General features: G+C 36.9%; 1 protein-coding gene across 2 annotated transcripts in view; it reads left to right on the forward strand.

Annotated features, from left to right (window-relative positions):
- Positions 1-18,374, forward strand: part of LOC129748583 (uncharacterized) — a 443,445-nt gene that overhangs the window by 46,535 nt on the left and 378,536 nt on the right. For both annotated transcript variants that reach the window (XM_055743241.1, XM_055743239.1), the window contains exon 3: positions 9,712-10,623. In XM_055743241.1, the coding sequence (XP_055599216.1) occupies positions 9,712-10,623 (912 nt within the window). The remainder of the gene's footprint in view (positions 1-9,711; positions 10,624-18,374) is intronic.

Genomic DNA, 18,374 nt, shown 5'->3' on the forward strand with positions numbered 1-18,374 from the left:
GCCTCCAGAAGCCTGGGTCTTCTTCTCCGCATGACGAAGGACTTTAAGGACATCTACTGCCTGAAGAGTCTTTACTGCAGTCTGGTTCGATCGATCCTCGAATATGCTTCTGCGGTTTGGTGCCCATATTATCAAAACGGCTCTGATCGCATCGAAGCCATCCAACGACGTTTTTTGAGGTATGCCCTTCGACACTTAAACTGGCAAGACCCTTTTCGACTTCCCAGCTACGAAAGCCGCTGCCGCCTGATCGACATCGACACGCTGCAAGCCCGCAGGACCGCCACTCGTGCTTCTTTCGTCGCTGATCTGCTTTCATCAAGAATCGACTCTCCTGCACTTTTGGAAGTTCTTCCACTTAGCGTCCGACCTCGTGGTTTGAGGAATCGGGATCTTCAGCTCTTCGTTCCTGTTAGACTAAACAATTACGGGGCCAACTCTGCAATAATTGGCGTCATCAAGACTTTTAACCGCTTCTCAGAACATTTTGATTTTGACGTTTCGAAGGTTTTATTCCGAAGAAGAATTCTTAGTGTTCTAAGTTCAGTGTAGATTTGTATTTGTTGTTAGTTTTTAATTTTAAAATATCATTTGGATCAATATATGATCTGTTGATTTAATAATAAATAAATAAATAAATATATACGAGGTGTTACCGCATGTAAAATTCCCGATTCAGCCATTTTGAACATTTTGGTTTTGCAACTGCAAAAGTCATGGATTTTGTTTACCAACAAACCTCTGAACAAAAGAAACATGGAGTTTGTTTACCAACAAAAAGAAAATCTTGATTTCCTCAGGCAACCAATACACTGAACCTCGAAAATACCCAAACTTGAGAACTTTCCCCACCAACCCGAATGAAATTCCCTCCCTACAGGTTTGACTATTGACCGCTTAGCCCAAAACTAAGCTGTTTTAAGAGAACTCATACCCCAAAATCTGATACTGCAATAGAATGGAAACAAAAAATCACTACAAGTACGGGAAACAAACCCATACCTGCAGTGGCACGGCGGTTACCATCTAAGGATGCTCTACCACCAAGGAGTTGTTGGGATGAGCTGCTACATCAATTTCTAAGAATAAAAGCAGGAATAAAAATTACCCCCCAAAAACAGTTCTTGATTTGAACTTGAACGTAGATCTGCCACGATGATGGTAGTAAAATAAGATTTGCCAACATAAGGCTATGATCATTTAGTATCCGGGCACTTTATTTCGGTGATAGGTACTTTGATAGAGCTCGGATATGCAAAACTTTAGTAGCGTTGTGTTGGTTATAAAAAGGGTTATCTTGCCTATTTTTGATAGATTTTTAAGTTAACGTGTGTTTGAGATATTTACGATGCAAAAAGATATGGTAAAATTAATTTTGCACAAATTTGCTCCTTTTACGCATTTTGCGCCTCGAAAATTCTTCATTGTTGACTTGAGAGCTCATGAACTGTTGATTTTTTCAGATTTTTTTTTTCGGACCAAATGGTTAAGAAGTATAAGGAGCCACCCTAGGATCCACACGAAGTTCAAACCAACCATCGGAGTGCAACCCTTGATCTTAAATATGGTAAAAGTATATGGTTATTGGGGATAACTGAATGCAGACTCCTTAAATAATGCAAAAAATCCATTTCCGGCAGGCAAAAAGTGTTGCCTGACTAGTAGACACCAAATAAATAACTTATAATGATCAGTTCCAAAGATCGCAGTCTGTGCATATGGTTTTTACGCAATATGACAGATGTGTTCTGATGGACAACAAAATTTATGTTAAAACCGGATTTAAGAGATCAAATTCTTCGAGATGCCTACTCATGAAAAGGTTCCAACCAGATTCCAATTGCTTTTCCCAGGTGAGTTTGTGTAAAATATCATGATTTTGCAAAGGTTTCGCTTCTGTGGTAAAGAAAATAAATCAATACATTACTGAAAAAAGTGTGCAAAGATAAAAAAGAGATTTTATGAAAAAGTTTGAGTATTTCTTGAAATCATTGATAAATTTTTTTTTTATATTTTTACATTAAATGTCATATTAACACCTTCATTTCCTCCATAGAAAGTTTTTCGATCAAATGAATAGTTTTTAAAATACACACTTTTGTAACTGCCGGATTCTAAATGATCATAGCCTTAAAATATCCCCCAAAAAACAGTTCTCTGCTTGAAGGGCCAGTTTGGCATATTGACAAGCTGTAATTTTTCAGAAACTTGAGTTGTCAATATTGAACTCAGGTTTGAGGATTGAGAGTTTTCAACTTTGGGTATTTTTGATTTTCAGTTTAGTCCACGTGGACATCTGGGAAGGAAGGTAGGGATTCGCCGCCCAAATGTCCACGCTTGTCCACGGAGGAGGAGGGAGGGGGTCAAAAGTCCCATTTTCGGTCCACGTGGTATCTGAATACCCCCTTATTATTCTATTTTCGTGACGCGCATACCAAGCGTTGAATGAACAAATTTGGTAATTTTTCTTTGAGGTTTTCTTCTAACCCCTTATTCGTCTGTAAACTTCACCAATATAGTCGTGAATTTATTAAAACAGTCTGGTAGTCTGGCCTGGTCGTCTAAATTTGTTCTAGAAATTCTGAAGTTTTAGTTTCAGGTGGGACTACCAAGAATTTTAAAAAGTGAGAATTCCCTGGTTACTTTTAAATTTGATGCTCATTCTTTATTTTCCTGGTTTAATTTTAGTGCGATTACTAATTCTAGATTAGTAATTTGGTGGTTTTTTAATTGGGTTGTTTTCTATTTAAGAACTATTAACAAACACAGATTTCGCCATAGCAAGCCGATCTTACATCAGTACATAAATACAGTGAGCGAAACAAAAATAGTACCACAATGTTTCTGGGATTCCAAAGGTTTTAAAAGGGGGTTTTAAGAGATGCTCTTCTAGAACTAAGGAATTTGGTATTTGAGCTGTAATTCTTTATCGAACTACTTACTTTCTCCATTAAAATGACGTGAAATGATGAAACAGAGATCAAAGTAATCATCGCCAAGAAATGACGCACAGTTTTCAAGCTCATCAACTTTTTCGAGAATTTGTTGTTTTAGTTTTGTTTCAATGGTATTGAAGAATATTGATGAATGGATATTTCGATCCTTTCGAGCTTAGCAATTGTGGACGGATATTCAAGAGACGGACAGATCCAAGGTCTCCGACAGGGATGTGAACTCGTGGTTTTGCATAGAAATGGAATCTGTATTCCTTGGTTTTCTGCGAAGCAGATCTGAACTTTACACTCATATCAAAAGCTAAGTATTATTATTTCATTATTTGTTTTATCTTCCATCAAAATCATTCATTAGCTGTTTTTTATTTAAATTATCATGTTTTTTCTTGGGCGTCATTATTTTTTCCATCGTAAACAGACATATTTTTTATGAACTCTTTTTAAATAAATTTTAATATATTTTATTGCAGAACTCAAAGCAGGAAATTTAGCAAGTTTTAAATTTTAGCTATGTGTATCATTTGATCAAAATGTTTTATCTGAATCAACAGACGTGTCTTTCAAGAGACATCAAATGAAATAAGAAGCAGAAGAATTACAAAAACTATGGCAGCAATTGGTAAGACCCAACCATTTTTAAACATAATATTTATTTTTCAATAATCACAAAATATTCTAAAAGTTATAAATTTCATACAAGAACTTATTTGAAATTTTTCTTTTATAGTGTTGACTTCTATTTCATCTAAGATGTTATTTGCCTTTTTATCTGAAAGAATTTACTGTGGATACTTCAAAATATATTATAGTTGAGAATTTAAAAAGTTACTTGGGTCGAATCCAACTAAATACTAATTTCTTTTTTGAACCGGCCCAAAAATGCTTTTTGGGCAACAAATGTCATTTTCATATTTGGATTTAAATAGCATACAACATAATGACATATGATATTATTTTATAATCTTTTGGTATCATTTTGTGTCAGCTTTAAGTTTTAATTTTATTTCGTGCACAATTTCAGACTTCAATAGAATTAAATCGAAAAAAATATTAAACTATACTATACTATACGAATACAAAAAAAATTAAAAATCATTAAAAGAATTCATTAAAAACATGATAATTTTCAAAATACAAGGCACGACTGAACTTCGCAAAAAACATAGCTTAAACATTCGTGTGTCGCTTATTAAAAGGAAGATTATGTCAATATTATTCCCGAAATGGCGCATTTTAGCATACAACATTGTTGTATTACAACAACCCTTTTCGAAAATCGATTCTGATCTATCATATTTTGAGGTTAGGCTGAGGCCTTCAAACCTGTAAAATTCATAATGTATCATAATTGAAAGAAATCATTTGAAAATTCTACCAAGCTTACTCTCTCATCATTATTATTAAATAAAGGTGTTTTATGATTGTTCAGAAGTTTGATTAGGAAACCTACAAAGTTCAGAAGCTTAGGAGTTTTTGTTTAAAGTGGTCAATCGCGTACCAAGTAGCTTACAAATATCAGTTGAAGAAAAACTTTAAATTAAATATTTGTTATTTTTATTTTATCTACACTGTTTTTATAGAGAGATTGTTACACTAGTGGGCCGATATATATTATTCACAACAAGTTTTATGATTTTTCCGTTAACTGATGTACATGTCTCTTGATTTTTTGTTTTGTTGTGTAGAGTTAAAAAACATTTTGTAAGGAACAATGAAAGCACCGGAAAATAGGTTTACTAAGATCTATACATTTGTCAAAGGTGTCTCCTGATCATATCCCTTTTCCCCCATCCCTACAAAAATTGTTTTGCTAGGATGCAGAGGTGACCTCGGTCCTAAAGCATAATTTTACATTCTATCATCCCTTTCTCTTATTTTCCTCTCTATCTATTGACTTCTAGGACGTGGCCGGCGCTGTTATTGATGTATAAAGAGAGAGCATCAGTTTTGTTCATTGTGAATGTGTTGTCAATCCCAGACACCATTCTTTTGACCGGTCAATCACGGAGTAGGGTGAATGTACCCGAACTTGGCCCCTAAGGCATGGTTGGCTATATTTCCCATGATTGTTGTCTTCCTGTAATATGTACCTTCAAAAGTCCTTCGACAAATATGATTGCTAACTAGCCTGAAATGTAGTAAAAATATGTCCTTGCTTTAAAGCGGTGGATAATTTGAGATAAATCTGATCAAACTATTGATTGAAATGCTCCTTATTGTGGCCCCCGTTCCGAATTGTGGCCCTTTATGAGTTCCTTAAATTGGCCGCCTCTAAAAGAAATTTTCCTCACTAATACAACAACAGCCCCCACGAATTCGTTGATACACTGAACCTCGAAAATACCCAAACTTGAGAACTTTCCCCGCCAACCCGAATGAAATTCCCTCCCTACAGGTTTGGCTATTGGTGGCATAGCACAAAGTTAAGCTCTTAAAGGAGAACTCATCCCCCAAAATCTGATACCACAATAAAATGGAAATCAAAATAAAAAAAAAAATATCGCCAGGTACAGGAATCACACCCATACCTGCAATGGCTTTGCGATTACCATCTCAGGATGCTAACCGCTCGACCACCGGAGAGTTGTTGAGAGAGGCAGCTACATCATCGTATATGTGAGACTTTCTGCGAATGAAGCGAGAATAAAAATTGTCCCCCAAAAAAAACAGTTCTTCGCTTTCAACTTACCCCCCAAACCTAAATCTGCCACGATGGAGGTAACAGAATCAGATGCGCTTACAACAAAACCCCCCAAAAAAACAGTTCTTCGCTTTAAGGACAAGTTTGGCTTATTGGCAAGCTGTGATTTTTTCACAAACTTAAGTTGTCAATCTTGAACTTAGGTTTGGCGGGTGGCAGTTCTCAAGTTTGGGTATTTTCGATTTTCAGTGTAATATCCTGGAAGGAAGCACAACAATGTTCTGTGTTATTTTCAAAAAGTCGAAAGTACAAAGTGTCAATCAATTTTAAGAATTGACATTTGCGTGCAGAATTATAACCTTACGTTAAAAAGTTTCACTTGTTTGTTTCAGTTTTTGGTGTGTTTAAAATTTCTATTATCAGAATGACGATCTAGAACAAATAGGTTCCAAAATATTGCATTGGTTAACATAAATATGTTTATTAACCGAGCAAACAAATCGTTTGTTCAATTTTTTTAAAATCATGATAGATCTGTTCCCATTGAAGTTAACATACGATAGTGAATGTTCATATTTTTTTTTATTCAACTCCCATAAAAGGAGGAGAGACATTTTAAAAACCATTATGACCGAGGCAAGCAGCAAGCTAAAGCTAAAACTCAAGTCAGCGAACGAATCTTTGAATCATATGTATTTAAAATGTCGCCCTTAGGAATTTTCAAGCAATCGTACACCCGGATAGCAAAACAAGACAAACTATCGCTCCTACAGCCAGCCTGATAGAAATAAATTGCATCTCAGTCGTTCGTTTGGGAACTATAGTCAATGGAAGCGAACAGCAAATTTACAAGCTGGGTGAAATTCAAGCTGCATCCCACTCGCACTCATGCAAAATCATCACCCAAACTCGGCAGCGCTTCCTTCGCATATTCTTTTCATACGGGAAACAAACGTCGTCACCTCTGCTGATGCACAGTGATCCATAATATAAAACAATCTTGGTCAAAATATTATTTTTGAATTCACATGAAATTGAAAACAATAAAATTTAGCTCTTAATAACATAGTTTTTCAACATTGTAATGTAATTACTTTTTTTAATTAAAATAATATTTAGAATGTCATAATTGGAACTTTGTAACCATTCCTTTCAAAGCGACACATATGCAGCGAATGTTCGTCTCCAGCACAAATAAAATGAAATCAAAATACGTTGAACCTTATTTCCAAATGTAGATTTTTTTGTGTATGGATAAAGTAACTTCAAGGTTGAGATCCAAGATATCGATTCGGATCCGGATCCGGTTGATTTCATGCTCAGTAGTAAATTTTGTTGAGAGGAAAAGTTTTAGAAATTTACAAAAGAAAAAGGCAGCTAAAAAAAAAAGGCACTTGAAGCATTAAAACTAAGATGCCAAATACGCTTGAGAGACAAATTAATTGATTATAGTCCAAAATACATTTATGGTATTCTTAAGTTATTAAAACCATTCTTTTTACTTTCGACCGGCTTTCTAATTTCCAGACCACTGTGCACTAACGGCCGACGATTCGGCTGCCGACTGCAGGCTACCGTCTGCCTGCTGATTTCGTTCTCACACATACATACAAACCTCAATTAGTGGAATTTCATGCCAAGATTAGGCGAAAAAAATGTTTCTATTTTCTTCAATTTTAGATCAAATATGTACGTTGTTTGGAATAGGTTATAATTTTATATTTTTTGCCACGTTTTGCTGTAACCAACGGTAATTTTTAGTAATTTTTTTTATAGGGAAGTGTGTTTTTAAAATCGATCCGAAGATGGCAGATGCACTAGCAAGGTAGGTTCATTTCAGATTTTCTGCGAAAATCGTAATTTTACTTCCAGTTTGTCATGCGAAAAAAAATTATTACGCAGTTATTTGGATTCAATTGCGGACAAATGCTATGCAGAATGTAGGCAAATGCGATTTTCTTTTATGTTTGATTTATTTTATATTTTTAGGCATATGTTTGACATATAAATTACCAAAATGCATTTTGGCATGCCAAGATAAGGAGCATGCCAAGTTAAGGCTCACTTACCCTAGCAACCATTGGTGATGTAGAATTCATTCTACTGACCCACACCAGCGGTAATGGAATTCGAAATGCTTGAGTACTATTATGATGAAAACTATGGAAAGCAAGAATTTTATATCATTTTAAAGGTATGATTCCGAATTTTTAACGACATTTCGGTTTCAATGACTTAAGGTGGATGTGAGTAGTCAATCAAGCTAAGCTAAGCTAAGCTAAAATGACGTGAAATGATGAAACAAACATTCTGGATTTATTGTGAATCAGAAAAAAACATGTTAGAATTCAAAAACTTAGATTATTTTCAGTAAACCACACTTTTTCCAGTTTCAAGTCGTCTTCATATTGTTTTTCCAGATTATTTAGGTCCATATTCATCATTTCGACTTCACGCTGCAGAAGCTTTTCCGGATTTGTGAAAAATCACAAGCACAAGAATATACCACCGCAAAAATTCCTGCTCAACTCAACTTCCGATTCAATTCAAGCTCAACCATCAAATCCCTTAACGCTAGAGGAGCATCTCATAAAACCCTCTTTTAAAACCTTTGAAACCTTTGGAATTCTAGAAAACTCCTTAAAATGCAATTATCTATTCAAATAACTCGTAGAAATATTATTATTCATTTTTATGCAGTATTTTTTTAGAAATAATCTTCTTTTAGTTGAACAAACAAGTGGTACTATTCTTATTTTGCACCCTTTTTTCATATTTTTGGTCCTCAACGCCAATTGCTACGTCCGAAAAAAGGTAAAGTTATGCTTGATATATCCGTTAAAAATTCAAAACAAATTGTAGAAGAAAATTTTGGTGATTTACAATCATTTGTGTTTTATCAAGCAATACACATAGTGGTACTATTCTTATTTCGGTCACTGTATTGACTTCAAAATTCGATTTTGAAAGTGTGTAAAACCTGGACGAAGGGTCAAAAGTCTGTGTTTTACTTACAAATCAGGGCATCTGACAAACCAGGGTGGTACACTGGCTAAGCTGTCCGATGTGCAAGATGATGCTGGAAAATTGTGAGGAGTTCGACTCTTAACGATGGTATTTTTTCTTCTCGTTTTTGGGATGAATTATCCAGTAGGAGGAAAATTCCATAAAATGTTTTTTTTTGTTTCGATAGAATGTTTGTGTGTAATCAGGGTTGCCAACATATATTTTCAAAAATCAGGGAACTGGTGAAATAAAAATCATGCAAAATCAGGCTACATAAGTAACGGAAATTCCTCTAAAAGTGATGACCTTTTTTTTTTTTTTTGGTCATCACTCTACATTTTTACTGTGTTGTGGGCCTACTTGGTTGCATAATTCTACTGAATCAAAGCCGAAAGATTCCTTTTCATTCCCTTTTTAAGATATGAATTAATGGGAATCTTTCGATTGGTTTCATTCAGCCACATTTTCGCTTTTTAACTTCAGTAATGGTACCTAATTTAGTTCCTTACTACCCATTTTTCATCACATTCGCAAAAATCAGGCATTTTTTGAAAAATCAGGGAAATTCAATGGCTTTTCAGGTTGTCAGGCAGAGCCTCGAAAAATCAGGCAATCCCTGAAAAATCAGGCATATTGGCATCTCTGTGTCTAATGGTTTCCTGCATAATCTGCTGGAGAGCTCAGGTTTTTATGACAGAGTGACGGAAAAGCAATCATATCATCGTTGGCGCAATGCAATTTGAAATTTTGCAACTTCTTTTTTGGGTGTAGCGTTCTTGAAGAATACAATACTTTTTCCTAGGATGTCCATTTCAATGAATATGAAATAAAAATTGCACAAAAATTTAGGTTTTATTTTTTTCTATCAATAAATGTTTCAACAAATATTTCTATAAGAGTTGGATAAAAAATTGGAATCATTTTTCCCGCTGACACTGTTACCGTGTTAAGTTTAATCTTCCCCGTGGGAAATAAGGAAAAAGTTGCTGCGTGGCCGGTTGATGCAATCCCCGGACCCGGTTAAAATATATAGCTTTCGAAATGAATAAATCATGCCCTCGGACCGACCGTTTTGCTAAAGAAAATACCTATATTTTATCTTCATTCTAGCCTGGCCCAATCGTACGCTGCCCGGAAGGTGGACAAATTGACGCTGGAAGAGCGGGAAGCTGGACAGCGGTTTCTCCAGACGCTCCGGAGAAATCACGAGCACAAACAGCAGAAGAAATGGCACCATGATGGTAGCAAGAATGGTGAAACGATGCCGACAGTTGAAGCGGTCCAGTCTTCCCCGGTGCCTTCCGGTGGTTTTGTGGGATCACCGGCTGCTGGACCACCACCGGCAAACGGCACCACCAGCATCGTCCGGGTCAATGCCAAAGATAAACGAAGCTCCCTGAGGGCCACTTTGGAGCACCTGATTGTTCGCTATTTGCGGCGGATTACCACTGATGGGGAAGATGAAGAGGAGGACGAGATTGGCGGATATGAATCGACCGATTCGGTACGATACCGTCGACAGGCCGCCCTGCTGGATGTGATTATGAATGGTACAAGCTCGGATGAAGAGGAGCAGGATGACAACGGAAGCTTTGCGGCTCGGGCCAATGTCACCGGAAATGAAGGGCCGGACAGTTTGGTGGATATCACATTGCTGACCAATGATTCCGATATTGGCAACGATAGTAGCATGACCAGTGCCAGTAGTAGAAGTAGTGATTGGGGTAGGGAAGAGGGGCCACGGGAAGGGGAGGCCACAAAGATTCCGACTTCGACTTCGGAAAGTGCAGTGACAAGTGTGTTGCCAGTCTCTGCTGCTGAGCCAGTAGTAGTTGATGAGAAAAGTTCCAAATTAGTGATTGGTGGTGGGGGTGGTGGCAAACATCGTCATAAAGGCCACAAGAAGCCAGAGTGTACCAGTATTCGCAAACGGATTTCACAGCTGGATCGATTTGAGTTGGAGAAATCAATGCAGAATGATTCCTTGCGGGAGTACAACATTCGGAATGCACTCAATTACAGGTAAGTTTCTAATTTATTTCCTAGAAATAATTTACTGCTCATTCGGTCAATTTGGTTGAAAGAATGAATAGTCATTTGACCATAACGATGGGCTGACAAGCTGATTTCAAGGGACCACCGCGAAAAAATATTTTAAACGTGGATGACTTGATGTCAAACTAGAAAACCCGAAATGATAGATTTAACATTTTTTGTATCCTAAATTTTTAATTCAATTCAGGTTTTTAATTTCGCTCTCGATGACCCCTTTCAAACAGCTAATAACTTTTTTGCCTAATAAGATGCGAAGTTAAGAGCTTCGACAGAGTTGTTCAGCAGAAAATTTACTTTAAAGAATTTTTAATTTGCCACAAAAATAATGTTGATTTTTTCAGTACAAAATATTCAATTTTTCCATACAAACCTAAAAGATAAAATTTACTCATGTAAACGTTATTTAAAAATTCTGCAAAAAGCCATGGATGAGTTTTGAACCAAAACGAAGCTTTTTAGACCCTAGAGTTTGAGAAATTAAAAAATGACCCCATATCGATTCAGTTTAGTACTGCATTGTTTTTCCCCCGGAGCATAACCCGTAAAGATGAGTAACGGGATAACCGTTTCGGGATTGTTCCCTCTTCAAGTTATTTTTTCGGACATATGCCAAGAAGAGCAGCACGTTCGTACCTTCTTAAACGGAACCGAGTGCTGCTGGGTGTGTGGCACGCGTTTTGAATGATGTTAATATGTCTCGGGAGTTCTACTACAGCACCGGAGGCGGTTTGCAATGGAGCTGTTCGAAGCATGCTATCGGAAACACGAGACTAGAGAACCAACCAAAAAAAAAAAAAAGAAAGAAAAACCTCTGAACGTCGTTGTTCCGAATTCTACTTGCGTACAGTCAGTTGTGAAGCTACTGAATCCGTAATGACTTTCTGGCGTCTTGTTCCGTTGAAGTGCTGCACCTCGCCCCGGTAGGAAGGAGATGAAATTTATTTGACAAAAGGTCTTCACATATGTATGAGTGTAGGAGTAAAATTTTGAGACGAGACGCCAGAGGTGTGTTTGAAGAGCTTTAGAACGGATGAATGAATTTTGAAAAGTAGGTCAGAGTGGTTTGTGTTTTGATGTCATACCAACAACTCGATAAACAACTTTTCTGCCAATTAAAAGATCAAATCATTATTTCGGTTTCGGTGGAAATTTTCTATGCGTTGGTTAATATTTGAGATTTCATGGTTCACGTACCCTCATCCGGAGTAGTCTTAATATATCCGTGGAAAGACTACTAATGAATTCGCAAAATCTTTTATGTTATAAATTTTAAACTCCAGATTTTAAATCGCTGTATTTACAAATTTCTCAGACCCGACAAATTTTATTGCTTTAGAATTCCTCAAAATATAAAAACTTATCTAAGTTATCACCATTTCAATCTAAGCCAGCCTAAATCATACGACAGAAGAAATCCAGCGACGCATCGGGATCAAGAGGCACATTTTATGCTGACGCTAGCTGCGCGTATCCAGAGACACATTCTATGCTGACGCTATCGGCGCGTGGGAAAACCGTATCATTAGTAGTAAGAAAAATATGTATGCGATTGACATAAATAGAAATAAAAATTGATTGACCAGTTCAGTTTTTGGTTGACCGTCAGATTGATAGTTGCTTTTTTAAAAAGTATATCACAGCCGAAAACTCATAACTGGCGCCCGAAAGTCGGGACCATCTTCCAGTAAAAGGATAAGCCCAAAACTTAGCAAAACTAAGTTAGTAAGCGAAGCTGCCCTGAGCCACCGAGTAGGACTTCGAGGACCGGACCCAGCTCCATCATCGCCAAGCCGATCGACTTGCGTCCCCGAAGGAAGGCAAAGACGCACGCTGGAAAAAAGGAACCAACCCGGACAAACTAAATAGGACCAAAAGGATCTAAGCGATGTCCCGCAGTACTTTATTGTACTTCCTGTAAGTATAACTTTCATGAAAGAAATAATTTTAAGTAAAATTAAAACGTTATAAACGCGAAATTGCCTACTAATAACACAGCAGCAAGCCCGGACCAACCGTAAGCGACCTGCTAAAATATCACAAAGTGATTTACTAAACCAAAGTTGAAACAAACTAAAAATCTTTTGAAAATAATTAAAACCTTATAAACGCGAAATCGCATACTAATAACACAGCAGCAAGCCCGGACCAACCGTAAGCGACCTGCTATAATATCACAAAGTGAACAAACTAATCCAAACAAAAACAAAAAAAAACCTCCCCGCGACGCGACGCAACAGCGATAGTGAACCGCGAGTGTAATAACGATCAAACAGCAACAGCGATAGTGAACCGCGAGTGTAATAACGATAAAATATTTATTTTTTATTGAGATGGTGGAACCTAGCCAGATTCTTAGGCCACCACGGCTTTCGGTTCCAAACCCGGGGCCCGCTAGCCAAAATAACCGATTCCAAGTTGATAGGAATATTAGTTTTGAAGATCGCGGTAAAATCCCTCAAGTTGTAAGGGATTTACCTGATTTTAATGGCAATCCGAGAGATTTAAGCTCGTGGATGCTGGACGTCGAAGACGTTCTTGAACTTTTCGACGATTTAAGGGATACATTTCAGTATCACCTGTTAATCAAAACCATCCGTAGGAAGATAAAAGGTGAGGCCAATGATGCGCTCATAACCAGCAACACCCCCACACAATGGGAAAATATTAAAGAAGTTCTGAAACTTTATTACGCTGATAAGAGGGACCTTATGACCCTCGACAACCAGCTTAAATCTTTGAGCAGGAACAAGCAGGAATGCATCGAGAGCTATTACTCTAGAGTAAGGGAGCTTGTCACCCTTATAAGCTCAGCCATCTCGATGGATGACCAGTGGCGTGGTAATGAAATTATTTTGATGAAATTGTATAACCAAATAGCATTGGATACTTTTATTAGGGGACTTGGAGATCCACTCTCCAGGTTTTGCAAAAATTTTAGACCGCAAAGCTTGGCACAGGCATACAGTTATTGTGTTGATTATCTAAATTTAGACGCACGAAATGCCCCAGTAGGCATCGCAAGTTGGCACCCCATTCCATCAGCAGCACCAAGGCAGCACAATGCACCGCCGGTGTTTCCTAGAAATTATCATGATAAACCGCCACTACCCCCTCGGCAAATTCAACACTTTCCACAAAGACCACACCCACAAGCTCCACCGCGTCATTATCATCGAAATTTTATTCCACAAGCTCAAAGGAATGTTTTTGCTCCAAATAGGACTTTTGCTCAGGCTCAACCTCGTCCTGAACCTATGGACACGAGTACTATTCGGACTCATAATATTAATTATGGCAATCGGCCAGTAGCCCAACGCCGAAGGGCAAGTGACTCTATGAGAGTTCATGACCCTCAACCCAAGCGAACAGCACACACATTAGAGAAAACCGCCAATTCCGCAGAGTACCAACAGTGGTACGATAAACAATCTCAATCAAATCAAAACTATTTTGATTATGAAGAGAATTTGGAATCCTTGGCGAATCTAGATTTAAGAAACACAGATAAAGAAGAAAATGCAAGTTCACATGAAAATAATTTTTTAGAAAAAACTCATTGGGTAACAAAATGGTACAACTGAAACCTATTTCTCCACTTCCATATATAAAAATACCTACAACTAAAGGCGATATAAAATTACTAGTTGATTGTGGAGCCAATATTAATATAATTTCAAAAAAATGGGCATATAATAGTAGAACTAATATATTGAAAATTCCAGAACAAACTGTAAAAGGAGTAACTGGAAAAAACGTTATTTCAGAAGTAACTCATCTTCCAATATTTGAACCAGTAATTAAGGACACTTTCGAATTTTCCATTTTTGATTTCCATACATTTTTTGACGGAATCATTGGAACAGGCATTATTTTCAATAACGCTTTCAATCTAATATCTAATCAAGAAGTACTACAAGTTTTTGGCAAAGGCTATACGCTGAATATTCCAATTCATTTTTATAAACCTTCGCCAATGCCACGAAAAATCAATTCGGCACTTGTTACTGAAAAATTGCGACTTCAACACCTTACAAAACAAGAAGTGTCAGAACTTGTCCCAATTTTAGAACAATTCCAAGAAATTTTCCACGATCCGGATGATACCCTGTCGTGTGCTACAAATGTTAAATGTGACATTCGTACCATCGATGATTTACCTATTTACCAAAAATCATACCCATATCCTATGGCGTACAAAGATGAAGTGGACAAGCAAATGTTAAAACTAATTAATTCTGGTGTAATTAGACCATCTAGATCACCATGGAATTCTCCGGTATGGATTGTACCCAAAAAAATGGATGCCTCCGGAGAGAAAAAATTTAGACTGGTCATAGACTATAGGAAATTAAATCAAAAAACGGTATCTGATAAATATCCGATGCCGGAAATATCCAACATTCTTGACCAACTTGGAGGGAACAAATACTTTACTACTTTGCACTTAGCTTCTGGTTTTCATCAAATTAAGATGAACCCAAAGGACATTGAAAAAACTGCTTTTTCTGTCAACTATGGCAAATACGAGTTCCTTCGTATGCCATTTGGCCTTAAAAACGCTCCTGCGATCTTTCAGAGAGCTATGAATGATGTCCTTCGAGAAGAAATTGGAAAACGTTGTTATGTCTATATTGACGACGTTATTGTGTTTGGGAAAAATTTAGAAGAACACAATCAAAACTTGAAAGTTGTCCTACAAACTCTAAAAAATGCCAACCTCAAAGTCCAATTGGACAAATCTGAATTTTTACATAACTCGATTGAATTTTTAGGATATGTAATTGCCGACAATGGAATTAAACCAAATGAGAAAAAAATTGAAGTAATTAAAAACTATCCAGAACCTAAAGACCTCAAACAACTAAGAGGATTCTTAGGCATGGTAGGATACTACAGGAGATTCGTGAAAGATTTCGCTAAGGTAGCAAAACCTTTAACAAATCTTTTGAGAGGTGAGAGGAATTCGGATTCAAATAGTTCCAAGAAAAAAATCACGTTAAACCAACAGGAAAGAGATTGTTTCGAAACCATGAAAACGATACTAACTGGAAGTCACATTTTAATTTATCCAGATTTCAAAAAGCCCTTTTTAATAACTACCGACGCATCAAACTTCGCTATTGGTGCCGTGTTAAGTCAAGGTGAAATGGGAAAAGACAAACCAATTCATTTTGCTTCAAGAACATTGAATAGAGCTGAAGAGAATTATTCGGCAACGGAGAAAGAAATGCTTGCCATTTACTGGGCTCTTAAAGTGTTTAGGAATTACATTTATGGTCAGACATTTAAGATTGTCACGGACCATCAACCATTGACATTTTCATTGTCACCTAGAAATATTAATGCAAAATTGAAGAATTGGAAATCGTATTTAGAAGAGCACGACTATGAAATCGTGTATAAACCCGGAAAAAGCAATGTGGTAGCAGACGCTTTAAGTCGCATTCAAATCCACTCGCTCACGCCAACGCAACATTCCGCAGAGGACGATGATAGTAATTACATTTTATCAACAGAGGCCCCACTCAACGCATTTAGAAACCAAGTAATTATCGAGAAAGTAAACGATAAACCGGACACAATAGTAACACATCCTTTTCCAGGAATAAGACGGACTGTCATTAAGAGAACCTGCTCAACTGACCAAACTTTGGCAACATTACTTAAGGAATTTTTTGATCCTACAAAATTAAACGGTTTGCATACCTCCGAGGAGATTTTGGGGAAACTTCAAGAAGTATACAAACAGTTTTTCAGTCAGGCTGGTCTTCTTAAAATCCGCTTTACACAAAGAATTCTGAAAGACGTCTCAGATCCAGAGGAACAACAAAAAATCATTAGAGAAACTCATTTGAGAGCTCATCGCGGTGTTAATGAAAATCGAGAACAAATTATGCGTGAGTTCTACTTTCCAAAAATTACCCATCAAATTCAAACATTCATCCGAGTCTGTGACGTCTGTAACGAATCAAAATACGATCGACACCCACTTGTTTTACCAATTCAGGAAACGCCCATTCCCAGATATCCATTCCAAATTGTTCATATTGATATTTTTCTTATTCAAGAACAATACTTTCTTTCAAGTATTGACAAGTTCAGTAAATATGGTCGTATGGTGCCCGTACAGTCCAGAAACGCACCACACATTGAAAAAGGAATGTGGACGACTCTTACATCCCATGTAGTACCGGAATCGATCGTTTTAGACAATGAAAGAAGTCTTCAATCACCAAATATTCGTGGTTGGATGATAGATTTAGGAATTCAAGTGTATTTGACACCTACCCATAAGTCAGAAGTTAACGGCGCAGTAGAACGATTCCATTCTACTGTTATCGAAATGTACCGTATTCAAAAACAGATAACCCCAGACGCAACTGTTCGAAATCTTGTTCAAACTGTCGTCGAAAAATATAACAATACGATACATTCCTCAACATCCATGACCCCCAAAGAAATTGTATTTGGGAAGACGAGAAATACTGATGAACAAATTGACCCCGACAAACTAGAAGAAATCCGACAAAAACGATACGATGACGTTTTAGCAAGCCTGACAAAAACTCAAAAAAATCAACTATCGAAAGTTAATAAAAATCGAGCAGATGCTCCTCAGTTCACAGTAGGGAAAAAGGTATTTGTAAAAGACAAAATTATTAAAGCTAAACACAAGCCGAGATTTAAGAAAAACTATGTACAACTAAATAACGAAGTCACTTTTAGAAATGAACATAATGCGAAATTACACAAATCTAATGTCAAAAATATAAATATTAAACATTTACAGGCTACCGCTGATTAGTGGACAAAATATCGAGATTCACAATGTGAGAGAAGATGTAGTCGCCATTGTCAAAACAGGAGAGGCTAAGATAATTGAAGGATATCAAAAATTTATACATACAATAAACATTACAGTCATAGAAAACACTATATACCAAATCGAAGCTGCATCTACGAATATTAGTAACCCCGAGTTAAAAAGACTTCTCGACCAAAAAACTAATGACCTAATTGACAATGTGAGAAGGCTTAAACCCAGAACAAGACAAAGTCGCTGGGATGCCCTCGGACGTGCTTGGAAATGGATGTCCGGCTCACCAGACGCTGATGATTTGATATTGATGACAAATGGAATTAATTCCATATCCGATAATAGCAACAAACAGATATCAATAAATGATCAATTATATGGTAGTATAAACAACTTAACAAAAACAATAAATGAACTTATTGAAATAGAGTCAGTCAATTCCAAAATAACTATTGAAGACAACACGATTTTAAAACTTATTTTAAACATAAATATGTTAAACGATGAAATAGCAGCTATCCAAGAATCGATAACATTAGCAAAGATAGGCATAGTTAATTACAAATTACTAACAACGGAGGAGATAAATCAAATTGACGGGATCATGAGCAGTCAAGGCGTACATCTAGAACTCTTGGAAGAAGCGCTCAACCTAGCGAGAATCACCATCGGATCGCACAAAGACACACTACTTTACATCATAAAAATTCCAAAATTCTATCCGGAAACATACGAGGAACTAAAAATTGAGGCAATCTACAAAAACTCTCAACGCATCCAACTGAAGGGTAACGATTATATCAGAGGATCAATTGAACTATTCCGCCAAACAAGCCATTGCGAACGATTCGGAAATTGGAGTTTATGTCACAGATCAGACTTAGAAGATGTTTCCAATGAC

Source organism: Uranotaenia lowii, chromosome 2 (assembly GCF_029784155.1).
Source record: "Uranotaenia lowii strain MFRU-FL chromosome 2, ASM2978415v1, whole genome shotgun sequence".
NCBI classification, from domain to species: Eukaryota; Metazoa; Arthropoda; class Insecta; order Diptera; family Culicidae; genus Uranotaenia; species Uranotaenia lowii.